Source organism: Poecilia reticulata, chromosome 8, assembly GCF_904066995.2.
Source record: "Poecilia reticulata chromosome 8, P_reticulata-male-v2, whole genome shotgun sequence".
NCBI lineage: Eukaryota > Metazoa > Chordata > Actinopteri > Cyprinodontiformes > Poeciliidae > Poecilia > Poecilia reticulata.
The window spans coordinates 7,060,177-7,079,176 of NC_088837.1; the positions used below are offsets into that span (position 1 = coordinate 7,060,177).

General features: G+C 38.6%; 3 protein-coding genes, 1 long non-coding RNA gene and 1 other non-coding gene across 6 annotated transcripts in view; 3 read left to right on the top strand and 2 right to left on the bottom strand.

Moving 5' to 3' along the window:
• LOC145552468 (uncharacterized) overlaps nt 1–439 on the bottom strand; it is a 28,045-nt gene extending 27,606 nt beyond the window's left edge. The window contains exon 1 of the long non-coding RNA XR_014088530.1: nt 348–439. This is a non-coding gene — a long non-coding RNA (uncharacterized LOC145552468). The remainder of the gene's footprint in view (nt 1–347) is intronic.
• Nucleotides 440–730: 291 nt separating this feature from the next.
• On the bottom strand, nt 731–5,681 carry LOC103468452 (galectin-2-like). Its single transcript, XM_008415550.3, has 5 exons — nt 5,568–5,681; nt 3,296–3,369; nt 2,034–2,113; nt 1,696–1,867; nt 731–1,478 (listed from the first exon to the last, which is right to left on the bottom strand). The coding sequence occupies exons 2-5, from the start codon at nt 3,302–3,304 to the stop codon at nt 1,317–1,319; spliced, it is 423 nt and encodes a 140-aa protein (XP_008413772.1). The 5' UTR covers nt 3,305–3,369; nt 5,568–5,681; the 3' UTR covers nt 731–1,316.
• On the top strand, nt 2,065–11,117 carry pick1 (protein interacting with prkca 1). Of its 2 annotated transcripts, none has more exons than XM_008415549.2 (13): nt 2,065–2,160; nt 4,564–4,642; nt 4,927–5,038; nt 5,597–5,725; nt 6,641–6,707; nt 6,790–6,879; nt 6,975–7,028; nt 7,191–7,253; nt 8,518–8,651; nt 8,843–8,935; nt 9,047–9,097; nt 9,426–9,570; nt 9,659–11,117. In XM_008415549.2, the coding sequence occupies exons 2-13, from the start codon at nt 4,602–4,604 to the stop codon at nt 9,904–9,906; spliced, it is 1,227 nt and encodes a 408-aa protein (XP_008413771.2). In that variant the 5' UTR covers nt 2,065–2,160; nt 4,564–4,601; the 3' UTR covers nt 9,907–11,117. The 2 variants fall into 2 exon arrangements, with proteins under 2 accessions (XP_008413771.2, XP_008413770.2); XM_008415548.3 differs by lacking the exon at nt 2,065–2,160 and adding an exon at nt 3,713–4,096.
• A 459-nt stretch (nt 11,118–11,576) lies between these two features.
• trnar-ccu (transfer RNA arginine (anticodon CCU)) lies at nt 11,577–11,649 on the top strand. The gene has a single exon. It is a non-coding gene; the product is annotated as a tRNA-Arg (tRNA).
• A 134-nt stretch (nt 11,650–11,783) lies between these two features.
• On the top strand, nt 11,784–18,166 carry plbd1a (phospholipase B domain containing 1a). The gene is made up of 11 exons (XM_081609743.1): nt 11,784–12,015; nt 12,417–12,639; nt 13,559–13,642; nt 14,023–14,164; nt 15,000–15,140; nt 16,049–16,193; nt 16,279–16,479; nt 16,553–16,693; nt 16,774–16,959; nt 17,299–17,405; nt 17,487–18,166. The coding sequence occupies exons 1-11, from the start codon at nt 11,946–11,948 to the stop codon at nt 17,661–17,663; spliced, it is 1,617 nt and encodes a 538-aa protein (XP_081465869.1). The 5' UTR covers nt 11,784–11,945; the 3' UTR covers nt 17,664–18,166.
• The last annotated feature ends 834 nt before the right edge of the window (nt 18,167–19,000 follow it).

Sequence of the window (19,000 nt, forward strand, 5' to 3'; positions counted from 1 at the left end):
CATTTGAATCGGTTAAGTGTCGGATATGGGTCACATTCGAAAAAGAATCCGACCTGTGCTGTTCACACTGCCAGGAAAATATCGGATACAGGACGCATTATGTCAAAAAATCGGAATTGGGTCACTTCAGGCTACAGTGTGAACCGACCATATGTCGCTATATTGAGACCTTATCAACACATATAAGATATAACTTTAACGGCTAACCGCTGGCTAAGCTAATCGGCTAGTGACAACTCTTATACAGTAATAAAACCGCATCTTAGAACTATTTGGCAAGAAAAATGTATACAAAGTACAACTCGGTTTTATACTGCTAATGTGGTTTTTCACTGGGTACTACTAACCTGAAATGCAGGGAAGTAGAGATGAGATAGGACCACGAAATGGCGTAGCTTCTTGAATCTCTGTAGTTTTCAAGGAGCTTCAGAAGAAGACACAGAAACCCGCTGCGCCATGTCGCCCCCTGCGGGTTGGGTTACGCAACACTGCAAATTTTGTGCCTGTCAAATTACCATAATTTATTCTCTGTTTTGACACGACATCTGGACAATTTGGCTTGCAACTTAATTCAGAGATGCTCCAGTGCCTCATCTGCAGACAAAATAACACATCTTGGAAACATTTTTGATGTGAATATTCAGTTTTTAATTGAGTCACTGAAATGAATTAACTTTTAAAAAATAGTTAAATTTTTCAAGGAAAACCAGGATTCACTAGATCAAAAGAATGGCGTGCCCTGGCAGTCCTGATTTTATTTTGCAGTGGCAGAACAGACCATAATTACATGACTTATTGGAGGTTTAGTTAACAAAATCACATCAGTAGATCTACAAGACGTATCAGGAACAAATTTTTTTCATAGGCCCCCCAAAGCTGTTCATTTAACAATGCCTTAATCAGGCCTCAAGCTGATGGCTGGATGCCTGATCAGAACATCCTCACTTTACAGTTATTCCTTCTTTAATCGATCAAACCACCCATTAAACATACGGTATTCACACAGTGAAATGCAATTCTAGTTTGTTTTAAATTACAAATAACTCCGACATAGCTGACACATCTTTGATTCTTCTTTGTATCCTTGATATGCTTTGGGGGAGAGAAGTCAAAACCCATTGATAGACTGTTTGAGTTTGCTTTACAAGTTGTAGAAAACAATTCCCGATTTTATGTTTATATCCTAACTTTTTAGTTATCTCAAAACAAAATGTATTAAATCTGAACATAATACCCAACAGGGCACTTCAAAATTCATGAGCTATACTTTGTGGAGTAACAACACTGGTTTCAATCGCTTTTTTAATCCTGGTTATTTAAGTTGTCGCGGATTTGTAGATCTTGAAGCTCTTGAGTTTGAAATCCCCTGCAACTTGGACGTAGGTGATGACGTCCGTGTTTGTACAGTTAGGAAAGTTGAGTTTCTGCCCGTCAGGGAGCTCCACCTCAAACCCGTCACCAGAAAGCTTCAAAAAAATCTAAAACAAAACGCATGTTTGTTATTTTTCAACAAGCAGTCATTCATAGGTGAAGTGATGTACAGGCCTAGATATCACAGAAACGCAAAAATAGAAAGTAAATATGTGTGTATGATGATTACCATTTTATATTGAAAAATATTAACTTTCAATCTGTCGGTTCAAGACAAATAAAAACACTTTGAAACCATTTTGTCCTGGATCCAGACCTCCTCACCTTGACATCACTGCCCCTCTGCAGAGGGTTGTGCATTTCCCTCCCTTCACTTCCCCAGAAACCTGCTGTCTTTGAGTTGTACACTAGGACCGCTCCGTCTGCGTCGTCCTGGAAACGGGGGTTAAAGTGCAACGCCAGGTCTTCCGAGTTCACACCGAGGTCGATCCGGAACCTGTTTGGATTGGGAATCTGATTTTATTGTTTTTTTCTGCACTCATTCCATTTATCAGTAAATGTAGGAAAAAAATGTAACAAGTTGTTTTTGCATCATCTGTGCTTTTCATTCAGGATTATGTCAAAATCCAGGATTAAAAACAAACATGATGCGCTTGTCTTACTTCTCAGCATCGTGCGAAATTTCTCCCTTTAGTTTTATCTTGTCTCCAGGTCTTAAGGCCACATTCTTCAGTTCCAGTTGCTGAGGAAAAGAGTTTTGAGTTCAAACCACATCACCAAATCAGAAACGTATGTAGATTCATTTAAAAACAAAAGTTTATTTCTGTTAATTCTGATCATCATGACTTACGGCTAATAAAAACCAAACATTTGATTTCTCAGAAATACATTACATAAGGCCAATAAAGAAGGAATTTTATTGAGTCCAAAGTCAATACAGCTTTCTGCCAGGATATTTTCTTTCAGTTCTTTCTTATAAAAGCGGTATGGAAATGCTGATTTTATTTTTTAGCTTTACTTGGTACCGGCACATGCTGCCAAAGCTAACAGTATTAATGATCATAATCACTGCTTTTTGTCCAGGGACAAAACTCAATGCATGGACAAAGCTGTCTATGCATGGAAACACAGCTACTGTGTTTCCACTGACCATATAATTGTGCAGATTGAAATTACAAAAAAAATCTAAAAATGCTTAATGGAGGCACGGCAATTAGGGAGAAAAAGAAAACATGTTTTTTGCTAAAACGTTTTTACGCTTTTATGTTTCGAAATTAGCATGTTTTGCAAAACTGCAAACACTCTTTTCAGCATTACGTGAGTCACGTGACCAGCAAATAGATGTTACTACTGGTGGAAAATACTAAGAAGACGACAGGAAGTGGTAGCAGAAGGACGGCGCGTCATGTTTTTTAATTACTGATTGTGTCAACAAATTTATTCACTTTCAATTTTAATTGCATTTCTCATTTAGTTGAAAAAAAAACACTGATTTGATTTTTTTTTTTTTACATTAGTGGAATATTGACAAAGTTCTTCAGTGGGAATGCAGGTAGTGCAGATGATTTGCAGGTTTCTTTTGAAGAAAACCTGGGCTTCCTTCCTCAACACCTGTTCAACCCCCACATTTCACTGCACTGATACATACAAACAATGTTTTGGCAGGATACTGAATACATATAATGCACAGTTAATAGACAAAACAGTCTGTATGACCAAATCATTTTTATTGGTCATATGCAGCCTTCTTGTTTTTAATTAGTAAAATTATTTTTCAGATGATATTCCATATTACTAATTGTACACAAGCACTCACTTATTTGTTAAAAGTCTTTGTATTTAAAAAAAAAATCAAAACAATTTGTTCCTCATACAATGACGCAATTAATTTGATGAAATGCAGAAGAAGGACGATTAGCCTTACCATCTTCATTTTGGATCCAACTAAGAGTTATAATAATCCAAGAAAAGATCTTTATGCACAACGTGTCTCACTTCCTGTGTGATAGAGGGAGGATAAGAGGTTTGAATGTAATTATTGTATATGTATAACACAGAGTCACACAAAGCAGAAAACATGAACAATATAACACTTAGCACACTCAATATTTGTAAAGAAGCTGCCTGTACTGAAACTGTTTGAAACTGGAATAAAATTAATATTAATATTTTTGCGTTAATATAATTACAATAATCATACGTCTTTATATTTTTACACTTAAATATTAATAATAATAACACTAAAAATATAATATACCTAAGAAAAATGTATTTCTAAACGTTTTAACTACGTTTTACAGCTAATATTATTGGCATTTATTCATTAATATCTACTCAGGCTATATTGAACATTTTGTGCTTTATTTTTTCAGAAATCATCTTTTTAGCAATTGTTTCTTTTTACATGACTGTGGTTATTTTATTCGAGAGAAACATTATTTACTGAGCTCATTTTCGTCATTTTCAGTAAAGAAACATTCACATTGAACTCCTCTTGAAAACTGAGGTTTTTCTTTGTGGCCACTAGAGGGCGAGCTTTTCCTGACAACAGCTTCCGCTACGTCGATGGAAGTGACATAATTAAGTAAACAGGAGCTGTCACTACATTGGTGTTGGTGTTAATGGAGATATAATTGCCAGTAAAAGGCACATTTCGAAAGAATATTCGGGACAGAGGCGTATCTGGTGACACCTGCATGAGGAAACTGCTGAAAACCCGCTGAAGGTATTTTTATTTAAATAATGTCTAAAAGCTGATAGCATCTCTAATGCACCTGCCTGAAGCTAAACCAGTTAGCAGCTAATGAAGTAGCGTTAGCATGCAATTTTATCTTAACTTCCATCATTACAGTTAAATATTTATCTTGTGTTTTTACTTACATGGTGTTCAAAGTCTTTGGCTTTAACTGCTGAACCTAGATGGGTTAGATTTTCTAATGTAGCATGAACTGTGACTCACCATCTGTTACTGCAGCCCGGATCATGTCGCTGATTTTATAGCATCAGTGCTATAAAAGCTCTGTTTTTTCTGCCTTTTTTTTTCTTTTCTTTGTACTGTAATTAGTACTGCAGATCACCTAAAGTAGAGTCATTCCTGGCAGCTTAAAAGCTGTCTGGTGCTTAAATTTGTGTTCATCATAAATCTTCTTGGACACAGATCACTGATAAAGTTGTTTTTTCTTTTTTTTACAGGAACTTTCTTTCTTGGAAAGTTGTGATTCTGTCCTGCGATGTTCACAGACATGGACTATGAGCTGGAGGAGGACAAACTGTGAGTCAAATGTATTTTGATGTTTTATAATCTTAGTCTTCTGAAAGTATTTATACTTCTTGGACGTTTTCTGTGTGTCATCTCATTGGAAGCGCACACTTCAGTGTATTTTGTTTAAAATTTAAAGGAGTAAGTCTGAGCTCGGAAGAAGTAGGAAATCTATTTTGGCCATTAAAAGCTGGTTCATCTTTAAAATATTAACTAATACGATGAATTCATTTCAGCCATTATATTTGATACCAAACATCAGCTAAACCAAATGTGTCATTTATTGATCTGTACAGAGGGATACCGACGGTTCCCGGCACTGTGACGCTGAAGAAAGATGCTAACAATCTCATCGGCATCAGCATCGGTGGTGGAGCTCAGTACTGCCCTTGTCTCTATATTGTCCAGGTAGGAACATGAGAGCTGGTAACTAAAGCGCCTAGATATGACGTCATGTTTACTTCATGGTTCGTCTTTTATTAAACAAACGTTTAGAAAAGAAATAAATTAATATTTATTTTCTTGTCTCACCTTAATGTTTCCAGTTATTTAATAATTTGTGATATAAGGAAAAATTATCTGAATAAATATAAAATAGTTCAAGGACATTTTACACCACTTCAATCGGATCTGAATAAAAAAATTAAATGTGATTAATCACAGTGAATGAGGAGAGGTTAATTTTTCCCCCCCATAGGCTCCGGTGAGTTTGGATCATTTTATCCCCCACTTAGCAAAAATATAACTTAAAAGCTGAATTTTGAATTTTCTCTGGTTGTATTAGTCTGAAATAAAAATGTGTTTGAGCTTGATTGTTATAAAAAAAAGAAAAAAACAAAACTGAACATAACTCTAAAGCCTTTTTCACGGCTCTGTATCTTATTTTTCATTCACTGCAGTTGAAACTGGGCCAGTAAAAGCTGATTTGACCTTTTACCTTTTCAAGCGGTTGTTTTTGTCTCCCAGGTGTTTGACAACACTCCCGCAGCTCTGGACGGGACGCTGGCAGCGGGCGACGAGATCACCGGAGTGAACGGGAAAACGGTGAAAGGGAAAACGAAGGTGGAGGTGGCCAAGATGATTCAGGCTGTCCAGGTAAGCAGGATCTGGGAACGGAAAGACGGCTTGGTATTAATTACAGCTCTCTTATGTGAACAAACATATTAGTGTTGGTTTCATGTACCACAGTTATGATTTCTTAAAACTGTGTATAAAAAACTTGTGCTGTGAAGCCATCAGTAACTGGTTGAAATGTGCAAAGAAAAACAAAACTACTGAAAACAAGGAGATGTGTAAAATCCTTACTCTGTGAAGAGTTGATGCTTCCTGCAAACAGAGAAAGTTTGAGAAAACTGTTACACAAAGTACAGTTATAATAAAAACCAAAGAAGACGCAACACAGACGGCTGATTGGATCTTTTAATGGAGCAATTTATCCTTTCAATTTGAAAAAATGTTAGAAATAAGGAAAATGTCCATTTTAATTTATCACTTTAGAACTAATATGTCCAAAGATTTAAAGTTATAACTAAACTAAATAAACGTCACTCAGGTTCAATCTGTTTTATCTTTTATCTTTAACTCGTAGGGATCAAAGCGGTAGAAAATAACTCACTATTTGTCCAGAGCCCAGCTTTGAGTGGAGCAGAAGAGGAGTTTAACTCGGCTGTCAAGCTTTTTTGGAAGAGTTGAGGATAATAGAAAGCATGTGGCAGAACGTCAGCATGGCCGGGCCGTCGTGTTGTTTTTGACTTCTTTTGTTTCACACAGAAACATTCCCTGACTTCCTGCGTTCTGGGATAAAGACGGGCTGCAGTGTGGGAATTAAAGGATTAGCCTGTGCTGGCGTTTGCTTTTCAGGGCCCATGGTGCACTTTAACGTCACCATTTCCTCCAAAGTCTCCATTCTGCCTCTAATGCTGAAACAAATTGTCTTCTCTTTTCTATAAATGAAAGATTCTCAGTTGTTTTAATCACAAACTGAACGTTTAGATGTGTTTGTGTTCACAGGAAGAGGCTGTGATCCACTACAACAAACTGCAGGCTGACCCAAAGCAGGGGAAATCCTTAGATATCGGTCTGTGCTTCACTCATTTAATAAACTGAAGCTGCTGCTGGTGTGAATGCATCTCTTTGAATCTTAATTTATGACGTTTCAGTGTTGAAAAAAGTCAAACATCGCCTGGTGGAGAACATGAGCTCAGGAACCGCAGATGCTCTTGGACTCAGCAGAGCTATTCTATGCAACGGTGAGATTTATTCATATTTATATTATTCTAATAAAGTTTTACTGCTGCCTGATTTCTGTGGATGGATCATGTTACAAACACGTTTGTCTTTGTAGACGGCCTGGTGAAAAGACTGGAAGAGCTGGAGAAAACGGCTGAGCTTTACAAAGGTAAAAACACCAAATCAAAACTAACAGGAGTGAAAAGAACTAGTTAGCTGGTTTAGCTTCCTGGTAAATTCACATAAATATAAAAAGTAATCAAATTTGAACATAATAAAATCTAAAGAGAGATATTGAGTGTTTTCTCATTGTCTTGTTTTGTGCTTTCAGGACTGATGGAGCACACCAAGAGGCTGCTCAGAGCTTTCTTTGAACTGTCTCAGACTCACAGAGGTCTGTCGCTTCAGAAATAGCTTATTGGTGTAACAATAACTAAAAATACATTTTTGTTTGTCCTCACTTTGCGTAGCAACAAAAAAACAGCCTGATCATGTCAGTTTTATAAAGCCAAGTACTCGTCCTCACAACATGTGACCATACGTAACTAGAGAGCTTTCAGCATCACACCGTAGCGTTGTAAGATTGATGCTTTAGTTTCATGTTTCCTCTTAGAATTTTGCTTTATTTTTGTATTTTAGTTTCTCAACATTTGCACAAATCATGTTTATATGTTGAGATGTTTTGTAGATGTCGCCAAACTTTGTCCAAATTCTGTCCTTAAGTTTGAACAAAATAATTAAAAAAAATTTTAAAAAACAACACAAAAACTTGATGGTCAGAAGTTTGGTTATGTATTAAACTTAAATAAAATGTATGTGTCGACGACACGATCCCTACATCTACTTGGTATTAGATCAATGTCAAAATATATGGTATTGTACACTTCTAGTTTCCACACAAGGCTTGCTTTATTTTGCTGAAATCTTTTGTAGATTTATTTTGTAACTGAAATACAACAGTAATTAAAACAGATGAGAAGCTAATCCACTCATCTTAATGCTGCTTACATTGCTTTACATTTTATGAACCTAAAGAAATGAATAAAAACACACAAATACTCACAAAGGTCAACTTTCCTAAGGTACAAAGCATGTGAACTACATCCAGTGTTGTTTACTTTTTCCTAAACTACCTAAATTCTTGTTGACAAGGTTACAGGAGAGAAATGGATCAAAGATAGTTTGCTGCTAAGAGCGCACACTCGGCCATGTTTCTGAAAATCTGATATCGTTTGTAACACAGATGTCTCACGCTGATCAAATTTCAAAACCAAACTATTCAAACATTCCTAGCATGAATTTAGTCATATAGGTAACTAACTGTGAACTTGTTTACCAACTATATTAATGTAAACAACTTTATTCTGTAAACTAATTTACAGAATTTGACCCAATGGAATCACTATTGGCATCATATCAGATGGACCTTCATTAGTCAAGTATTAATACCAATTTATATTGTATATTATCTGACTTTAATGCAGAAAAAGAACCATATTTATGCACATATTTTTACTATTGCATCATTTTATTCTAAATTTTTACAAAGTGAGCAAAAACTGTTAGTGTCTGTCTGTTATTATTTACTTATATGCATTTCTTTGTATTGAAAAGCTTCACAGTTATCATCTTTATGTTGTTGTTGTTGACCTCCTCAGGGTTTGGAGACGTGTTTTCCATCATCGGTGTCAGAGAGCCGCAGGCTGCAGCCAGCGAGGCTTTCGTCAAGTTCGCTGACGCTCACAGAAACATCGAGAAATATGGAATCGAGCTGCTGAAGACCATCAAGCCTGTAAGTGCACAATGCATGTTCTGAGTACAATTTGCAGCACTGAAGACACAAAAACCTAATTATTTTGATTTTTATTCCTTAATTAGGTGCATTTAAGCATTCATTGTAACCGATCTTGCTCTTTGTATTTATTTGTCCTGCTTCTATTAACCCTTGCAGCATTAAGTCAACTTGTTGTTGTTTACTTTCAGATGCTCCATGACTTGAACACGTACCTGCACAAGGCCATTCCAGACACCAAGCTCACCATCCGCAAGTATCTGGACGTAAAGTTTGAATATCTGGTGAGGAAACGGCTGCACAACTCATCATCATCATCATCATCGTCATCATCATCATCATCAGTTCTAGATGGATGAGTTTGCTGTATTAAATAAACTTTTGATGTTTTTCAGTCATACTGCCTGAAGGTGAAGGAAATGGATGATGAAGAATACAGCAGCATTGTGAGTACTTGTGGGGGTTTTAGTACTTTTTACAGTCATGTTGGTTGTTAGTTTATTATTCACATTACCTGCTGAACTTTGTATTTTAAAATGCCACAACTCCATTCATCTCTGACATATGTAATATTGGTTTGTTTTTTTCCCTTAACAAATTAGTGAAGATTTTTGAAAAACTGTTTTGTTTTGTTTTTTCTTCAATTGGGTTATTTTTGCCTAAGATTGGAATTTAAAGATTTACGTATGACAGTAAAAAAACAACAGAATAAATCTGTAAGGGGTAAACACTCTTTCAAACTTTGTTTGATCTGTTTTTAATTTTTTCCAACAGGCCATGGGAGAACCTCTGTATCGTGTGAGCACCGGGAACTACGAGTACCGTCTGGTTCTGCGGTGTCGGCAGGAAGCTCGGGCCCGCTTCGCCAAGATGAGGAAGGACGTTCTGGAGAAGATCGAGTTGCTGGATCAGAAACACGGTTTGTCCTTCCTCGCCTGTTTCCTGTTAGCCGATTATTGCGTTCCTAACGAGAAAGACACAGATTCGACTTTTCTCTCCGTTTTCAGTCCAGGACATCGTGTTCCAGCTGCAGCGCTTCGTCTCAGGCATGTCCCATTACTATGACGACTGCTACGCCGTCCTGAAGGAGGCGGACGTGTTCCCCATCGAAGTGGACTTGTCCCGCACCATGATCAACTACAGCAGCCAGTCGCTGTCCTACACGGACGAAGACGAGGAGGATGGAGGAGGAGGGGAGGAGGGAGGGAGCACGCAGGCAGAGAACGGCACCGAGAAGCTGATTGATGATGAATGAGTGAATGAATGAACGTGTGTGTTTAACATGAGCCCTCTAACGTGTTCAACACAGCAGCGAAAACATTTGATGCTGATGAAACAAAGCTCAACATGACTTTGTGCTCATTTTACTGTTTTATTGTTTATTTAAACCCATTTTCTTGCTTTTTTAAATTCCTTTTCTCACTAACACAACTCCACTACAGTGGGTGATTTTATTTTAGCACATAGGTGTGTTTACTACGTCAGAGTCTTGGAGCTGGAGATGTGCCTTTTTTTTACCGTCTCTCTTGGAGTCTAAAGGGTTTCAGGTGTTTGTCAGTCTGTGTTTGAAACTGAATGTTGTTACTTTGTCTATATTACTTGCTGCACACTGTACAACACCAACTTATTTGGCTACTTTCCATTTTTTGTCTTACCTGAAACTTCATCCCATATTTTACAAAACGTCAACGAAAGACGTTCCAGCTTCAAAATTTGTTACACCTCTTTTTGCAAACATTAAGCCAGGTTTACCTTGCATTAATTTCATTTTTTTTAAATATTCCATTCTATTGCAAACAACACTATGCTTTTACATTCCAGCCTTACACTAAAACATGAAGGGTGGCTGTCTTGTGTGCACATGCAAACCCACAGAGCTACTATGCTGTTGGCACTGCATGAAAGAAAGTATAAACATGGACAGTCCAAATAATGCTGTGTATCGGGTCATTACCACTGTATTTATTGTGTTATTGTTTTGCTAAAATTATATTTAAAAGTTTGTAAAAAGTTATTCTTGGAAAAAAAAAATTAAGCTCTTGGTTGAATATGTTGTATTACAAGTGACCACTGGGGGGTAGCAACGCACCAGATTTCACATTACTGCTGTCATAGATTTAGTTGAAGTTTTGTGCTGAAGTAAATCGTTTTATTTTTGTCTTGTTTACTTTTATGTAACGCAAGGAAGGACTTTTTCTAAATCTTTATTCACTTAATCACCAGTTGCAAAATATACTTATCTCAAAGTGAAGCTCGTAAGTTTGGTCTTTGAAATTATAAACTATCCTCAAAATAAATAAACTATTGAAGTCAAATGCATACAAACATGATGTACCTACTGCGAGGAGTTCATGTTTTGTTGTTTAAGACGGTTAATTTAGCTTTTCTAATTCATTTTTGCTTTATTTCTGTTACTAAAGCAATGCCCGAAGATTTGTAAATATAAAATAAAACTATTTAAAAATCTTTGGTTTGTGATGTTTACTTTTAAGCCTTAGAATAGAAGTCTACGTCATTCCTTAAGCCATTCTTTACGATTTTGGTCGCAGTAGATGAGCTTTTCACTCCATTTCGTATAAACAATCATGCAACAAGTTGTATTCACGATTCTTTCTTTTGATAGAAAATTTAATGATATGTAACAGTGATTCCTAACCCTGGTCCTAAGGTCCCGCAGACCTGCATGTTTTTGATGAGTCCGGACTCCAGCACAGCTGATTCGCATTACCTCCTTTGCACTCCTACAATTGCTTCAGATGCCGGTTCATTTAACTCAGGTGTGCAGCAGCAGGAAAACACCTAAAACATGCAGGGCAGTGGGCCCTGAGGACCAGGGTTGAGGACCACTGCTGGAAAATTTAAATTTCTGTACATATTCCCGCTACACATGTACTAAATATGGCCCTGTCATGCAATTGGGTGTATGCCCCAGTGGCCTAATGGATAAGGCACTGGCCTCCTAAGCCAGGGATTGTGGGTTCGAGTCCCATCTGGGGTGGCCGCATTTTTGATATTGTTACTGAATCTTAAATTTCATTTTTCCGATTTTAGTGTTTTTCACCTTTTCAAAACCGAGACAATTTTACCCGGCTGTTCCTTCATTATTGATTTTTTTTCCTTCGCCTGGGCTCCCAGCCAATCAGGAAGCGCTCCGCTCCCATGACTCACGCACTACCCAGGACTTTCCTTCCGCCACAAAGCCTTAATTTCCTCGTCGCTTCTACTTCACTTAGTTCATTTGTTTTATTCATGCTGCTCCAGACTTAGCGTTTCGCTGCATTTTTTTTTGCAAACATGCTGTTAACAATGAAGCTATATATCTTTCTTTCAGTTCATGTGGTGACGACCTTCGCTGCTGCTGACAGTAAGTAGGACGACGGTGTGGATAATCACTGGTGGTTGTATAAGATCAACCGGCGTTGCTTTTCTGGGATTTAACTTGCAGACTACTGGTTGGTTGAAAGCCTAAAACCATGTTTAAATACGTTTAATTGGACTCACCTGCTGTGATTTGACGTATGTTGGTGTTCATTATAGTTTAGTTAATAAGACACCCAGTCACATGAATACGTCTTAAAAGTTACACTTTCCTGGAGATCCGTAGTAAACTAGAGATCATAATTTTTTGAATGAAATATAATAAAAACCGACTTTTTGCCACACTAAAAAGCATAGTTTTAAAAGTGAAAGTACTCTTTGCGTTCAAAGAAGCGCTGGAATGAACGTTCCCATTAAACATGTTTGACTGTGTCCATCTCCGCCTAGAGATGACAGCCGTCACTGCGTACTGGGACCAAGAGCAAAAGCTTGTGGTGCTGAAGGAAGGAGTGATGGAGACGGAGAGCGATGCGTACGGATACCTGAATGACACGCTGTCCAGCACAGGCTGGAGCGTCCTGGAGGTCCGGGCCGGATACGGGAAGACAACCCAAACTGACGAGGTCACCTTCTTCCTGGCGGGCTACGTGGAGGGATTCCTCTCTGCCCAGTAAGGACGCATTACGCACAACATGGTTAATATGTGTTTAAATTAAATGGCATAGATTACAGCTTATCTATCTTTTGCACATTTTCTCACATTTCAACCTCAAACTTTAAAATATTTTACTCTCATTTATTACAAATTTCAAATAGTTCATACACCGTAAACATAATTAGTGATTATTACTGACACGGGATGTCGAGGTTTTACAAAAACCAAATAAATGAAGGTTTTTAAGCTAATGTTTAGGAGTAGTTGACTCAACCATTACTCATATTTATCAGTAATCGTTACTCATTCTTATTGGAATTGCTTTTTTTATGGAATAGTAACATTTTGAACATGTATGTATTATGTGAGCATAGTTTGATGTGTTTGTTGAGGAGGAAGGAAATGAATGTAGTCTTTAAAAAAAAATCAGAACATGCATTTATATTAGTCCACCTCTATTCTCATACCAAACATAAAACATAGTGCAACTAATTCCCTTTAAATGAACCTTATCAGGAAACAGAGGCCACCTGTGTGTAATTCAAACTCAGCTGATCTTTATAAACCGTTCTGTCAAACACGGTGATGGCAGCAGCATGCTGCGGGGGGACTGATATTTAAGAAGCAACTGAGAAGCTGATCAAAGATATTAAATGTTTGTTAGAAGACATTATAGATCAAACACCCTGAAAACATTAGCTCTGCAGTGAAACACGGTGATGGCAGCATTATGCTGCGAGGCAGGGAAGTTGGTCAGAGTTTAAGAGGAAGACAGAAGGACCTGGATCGAATTCGTTCCAGTTCTACTTTTTGCTGGTGGTTCAGTGAAGGTTTTGGTTTTGCCAAATGAAAAGTTCAAAGGTCATGAATCTGGAAGCAAACAGCAGACCCCCTCTGCTGCTGCTGGTTCTGACTCCCCGCTCTCTTTCCTGAGGCAGATGATGGACCACTACACCAACATGTACCCGCAGCTGATCACCGAGCCGAAGATCCTGGAGCCGGTGAAGACTTTCATGTCGTGAGTGTGTTCTGTGTTTCCCACCTCCCCATAAGAAGCGAAAGCCGCAGAACCCTCCCCACGTTCAGTACCCAGTCTGACATACGCCGTCATCATCTTTCATATCCTCTTCTCAGTTCATCTCAGGGCCCAGTCATATGATGTTTATAGTAGTTCATATCGACAGCTGCGCTGTAAACAAAGCGGGTCGATGAATCTGATTGCTTTAACTCTGGAATGTCGCTAACCTGTGTTTACAGACGGCTGGCTGAGGTTCAGAGGGTCGTTTTCTTTTGTTCTTTTTTAGCATGTGACGCACTCGGCTTGTTTGTGGAACATCTTACAGATTGTGTTGCAGGTGATGGCGGGTAATGAATAAACAGGAAGTGTCGCCCTGGTAGGAAGCAGGACTCGTGGGTCAGAGAGCAGGTGAAGCTGAACAAGAGCTCCGATCCCCTGTGGCGACACGCCGGATTCATCGTGGCCCAGCTGGACGGTCTGCAGGCCGGAGCCGCGGACTGGGCCAAGAAGCAGGGGAAGAAGGTTGATGCTTATATGATTCACACCTCACCTCACAGACTCGCACTATTAGTAAAACGCATTTCTATGTTCATATTTAGAAAGAGGAAGCTCTAGAGAGCTCTCTGCAGGGTCTGAAATTTAAAGGAACAGCAGAATATTTTACCAGAGCTCCTGTTGATCCGAGGTTTTACAGGGTTAGTTTCTAATCTGCTCTGGAATTAAACTTTTTTTATTGTGCTGCTAATTTACTCATCCTGCATGATGAATAAATTGGTAAACTAACTACAAAAGCTAATTTTTACAGTTTCCGTTTTGCAATACAGCTTTAGGGCCAAGTTGAGAAAAAAATAAAATAAAGTGGGAAACTAAAGTTGTAGTATTAAAAGGATGAAGTCGTATAAAATAAGATCAAAATAATATAAGAATATAATCATAGCATGATGATAAAGTCTTAATAATATGAGACTGAAGTCAAAGTATTACGGGAATAAAGTTGTGTGAGAGTAAATGCAAAATATTATGAGGATAAAGTTGTAATATTTTGAGAATAAAGTCATAATATTACCAGAATAAAGGTGTATAACTGAAAGAATAATGTAATTTTAATAGACATTTTTAAAACCAAAACCAAAGTAGGACTTTCGTGGTGGGGTTCTCATATTACCACTTTATTTTGGTAATATTATAAATTTATTCTCCATTTTATGACTTTATTCTCTTCATTTTATTTATTTTGTTTCTCTAATACTCTGTCGTGCATCTTGACGTCAGTCAGCAACAGAACCTTTTGCTTGCGATCAGCGTTCTGTCTGTGTTTGTTCCCTGACCAGCTGCTAATCCGCCGTTCTTCCCACAGCCGCTGTCGCTGTTCGACATCCAGTTCCTAAACGCGGTGGGAGACCTGCTGGACCTGATCCCAGCCTTGGTGCCCGGCTCCAACTCTCTGCTCAGAGACTTCAAGCTTCCGGGGATGGGTCACTGCTCAGCACTCATCAAGGTCAGGCTAACACGATTCAGGCTGCACGGCCTCTTTCAAGATTAAGAAATGCAGTAGACTGTCACACTTCCTTAAAATATCTCCATAACATATCAGCCATGTGCCAGCTGACATATAGTCATGCTGAAATAGGAAGTGCTGACACACATATTTCTGACTGAGATGCACTAATTGGTCAGATCGGTTATATTTTCAGCTGTTCATTTCCACCAGTGTCATATTTTACCAAGCGCTGCACAATATACGTGATCAGAATGAATCGATATCAATATCGTCACCTTCCTAAAATAAAAATCATTTTTTGCCAAAAGTTATTTTTGCAAAAACATTATCACCTCCTTATTGCCAAAAGATGATTTGCATGACGTAACAATCATAGCGTCACAACATGAATACTTCAGAAACAATCCCCTTTTGTAATACGGTTCTTTAGGACACGGGTCACATAAAGAAGGATGATCTGCATCACTAAGCTAAACACATGTAACTGCATGTGTTTAGCAGTTACATGTGTAGTTACATGTGACTATCAAATTTATTGATAGTCTCATTGAATAAACGGGAGAAAATCGTAAAACTACCAAAACAAACAAAACTGACAGTTGGGGGATTATTTTGAACATCATTAATTGGAATTTATTGTGACGATAAATCTAAATTCTTATCATAAGAAATTTATCACGATAAATGATAATCAATACGATAAATGCTCATCCCTACGGGATCCTGTGAAGACTATCCATGTTCAGTCAGATTTTTTTTTGTACAGTCTGACAGTATAGCCTTCATCATATTATATTACTTAATAATCATATTACTTAAGTACAAGTTACAGAAACAAGTAAATCTGGAAATGTGTCTTCATATTGTAACCTTACTCTACCCTTTCACCTCTTCCTCCTCTATAGATGCTTCCAGGTTATGAGGACCTCCTGTTTGCCCATTCCAGCTGGTACACATATGCTGCCACCATGCGCATCTACAAGCACTGGGATTTCCACGTCACTGAACCGCACACGGCCACCGGGAAACTGTCCTTCAGCAGCTACCCGGGTAACTAAACGTCCCGGACTGTCTTCTCCGCTCGCCTGTCATCGTCTTCTGAATGGCAAATCCATCCTTCGTTTTGCCTCTCCAGGTTTCTTGGTGTCACTGGATGATTTCTACCTCCTGGGCAGCGGCTTGATGATGACCCAGACCACCAACAACGTCTTCAACTCCTCCCTGTTTGACCTAATCACTCCCAACAGCCTGCTGTCGTGGCAGAGGGTCCGGCTGTCTCACAGTTTGGCTCACTCGGGAGAGGAATGGGCCAAAATATTCTCCAAACACAACTCTGGTACAGAGTAATCTTATACACTCCTTTTAAAATATTTCTCTAAGAATGTAAAGTTAAGGCCGCTCTTCTGCAGGCACCTACAACAACCAGTACATGGTGGTGGACAGGAGCAAGGTGAAGCTGGGCAGCAGCATTGATGACGGCGCTCTGACCGTGGTGGAGCAGATCCCCGGCCTGGTGGAGTTCTCAGACCAGACGCAAGCTCTACGCAGTGGTAACGCATCGCCCATTTCTGACTCCGCTCGCCTTATCGATCCATACAGAGCATCGTTCTCTCTCTCTCGCCGCCTGCAGGTCATTGGCCGTCCTACAACATTCCCTTCCACCGGAACATCTACATCCTGAGCGGATACGGGGAGATGTGGTCTGAGTACGGAGAGGACTTCTCCTACGACCTCTGCCCCAGGGCCAAGATCTTCCGGCGTGACCAGGCCAACGTGAAGGACCTGGACTCTCTGAAACGCATCATGAGATACAACGGTGAGTTGCTCCATGTCGCTTTGTGGCATCAGAGACTCTCATTCACACCCCTGTTTAAATGCCAGGTTATTGTGACGCAGACCGCTGGAACCGTTGGCATGATTTGTCACATCACAGCTACAATACAATGTGTTTTATTGCAATAAAACACATTATGCACAACTTTACCAGCACAAAATATTGCACAATTCTGAAATGGATAATTTTATGGATTATTGGTGTAAAAATCCCAATAAAATACATAGAAGTTTGTTGTTTTAATGTGACAAAATGTGTAAAGGTTTCCTGCAAAGGTACAGTTATCCATCCAAAAGTCTCAACATGTTGTTTTTTTTTAAGACTACAAGAAAGATCCGTACTCTGAGAGCAACCCATGCAAAACCATCTGTTGCCGTAACGACCTGAGATTCGAGAGGCCCTCGCCAGGAGGTTGCTATGACACTAAGGTACGACCAAACCACGACCGTGTGTAGGATTAGTGTTTTTACTGCTTTGACCTGCTGCTCACTGTTTCGCTTCCCATCCAGGTGACGGATTTCTACATGGCGGGCAACTTCGTGGCGGAGGCGGTGAACGGGCCGACGACGCAGGACGGCCTGCCTCCGTTCGTCTGGGACAAGTTCAGCAGCATCAGCCACCAGGGCCTGCCGCAGTACTACAACTTCACATTTGTCAGGATGCAGCCTCTTCTCTTTGAGCCATGAGCCGTGTGGGTGTGTGTTGAGACACAAAGAAAGCTGTCGTCCCTGATGATTTTTGTGAGATGAATCCTCAGAGCTCCAGGTACAATCTGTTGCTGATTTCTGACAAAAGAGAGGTTGTTAAAAAGCTTAAAAATCATATTCTTTCTCTTTTTTCACTCAGGTTGAATTGAATGATTCACTATTACAGGAGTATGTTTCCTTTAGTGCCTTGAACACTGATAGCGACTTTATTGATTTAATAAAAGTGCCAAATCAATGCCCTGTTACTTGTTAAACACTTGAATGTCCTCATGCATGCAGAACACTATCTTCATAATCAATCAAACTGTGCAATAGGTGCTGATTCTCTCTGCTGACGTGATTTATTCACTTTAAGTCTTGTGCTATGCCAAAAAAGCAACATCTCAGGTTTGTGTTTTTCTCTTAGCCTGTATGTTTTGCTGCAAAATGTGTATCGTTAGCATTTCATGGATCTTGCTTTATAATAAACTTTTTCATTTTTACCATGTTGTCTTGTTTTGATTTGTTTGAATGTCTACCAGCCATCCGTCCTTGGTTTTTACCTTCCTGTCCTTCCTAGGTCACCAGGTTGGGGGTTTGGTACTTGTATCCACGGCAACAAAGAGACACACCCTTAATTATTTTGTACCTGATTTTGTAATTATTTTCATTTTGACCTTTAAATCAAAATTTCCTCATAACTTTATATTTTGGTCCAACTGATGTTATTTTCAAATATTAAATGGTTATTTTTTTTTTATTTCTACTTTTTAGTTTAGCTTGAGCAAAAATATGTTGGAGTAGCGCTATTGTTACTTGAGTACAATTTTTGAAGGCCTGTTGCATTGAGCAATAAATCTACTAATCGCATTATAAATTATAACGAGTGCAATTTCAATTGGCATGATTTATCATTTTTCTTTTCTCTATGTCTACGATAAACTGGATGACAAACGTTTTCAATCTCATAAGTTGATGTCAACTAGCCCACTCTTTTTTTGAAGTAAAACGAGTTTACAGAGACTTAATAATTGATTTTGTTTCTGTTTTGTTTTTATATTTTGGATATTTAAAATGTCTCCCAGTGCCATTAGAATTTAAAGTGTATTGATGTTTGAGACTGTGTTCTTGTATTATTATGCCCATTACCATTATATTTAATGAAAATGATCTCAAAACAATATCATCGTTTATCGCAATAACATCTGGGACAATTTATCGTGCAGCAAAATTTGCTATCGTGACAAACCGAACTACAGAAACCGAACAGACAATTCACTAAACAATTTATTTGCCTTCATCAATAAAACACACAAATCTGCTTATTTAAGATTTTT

Coding starts and splice junctions, on each gene's coding strand:
- LOC103468452 (XM_008415550.3), bottom strand. Junction 1,868..2,033: donor ATTTCGCACGATGCTGAGAA/GTAAGACAAGCG, acceptor CAATCCAAACAG/GTTCCGGATCGACCTCGGTG. Junction 1,479..1,695: donor AGAGGGGCAGTGATGTCAAG/GTGAGGAGGTCT, acceptor GTTTTGTTTTAG/ATTTTTTTGAAGCTTTCTGG.
- pick1 (XM_008415549.2), top strand. CDS start 4,602: ATGTTCACAGACATGGACTATGAGCTGGAGGAGGACAAACT. Junction 4,643..4,926: donor GAGCTGGAGGAGGACAAACT/GTGAGTCAAATG, acceptor TGATCTGTACAG/AGGGATACCGACGGTTCCCG. Junction 7,254..8,517: donor ACTGTCTCAGACTCACAGAG/GTCTGTCGCTTC, acceptor TGACCTCCTCAG/GGTTTGGAGACGTGTTTTCC.
- plbd1a (XM_081609743.1), top strand. CDS start 11,946: ATGCTGTTAACAATGAAGCTATATATCTTTCTTTCAGTTCATGTGGTG. Junction 14,165..14,999: donor CCAAGAAGCAGGGGAAGAAG/GTTGATGCTTAT, acceptor TTCTTCCCACAG/CCGCTGTCGCTGTTCGACAT. Junction 16,694..16,773: donor GACGCAAGCTCTACGCAGTG/GTAACGCATCGC, acceptor CGCCGCCTGCAG/GTCATTGGCCGTCCTACAAC.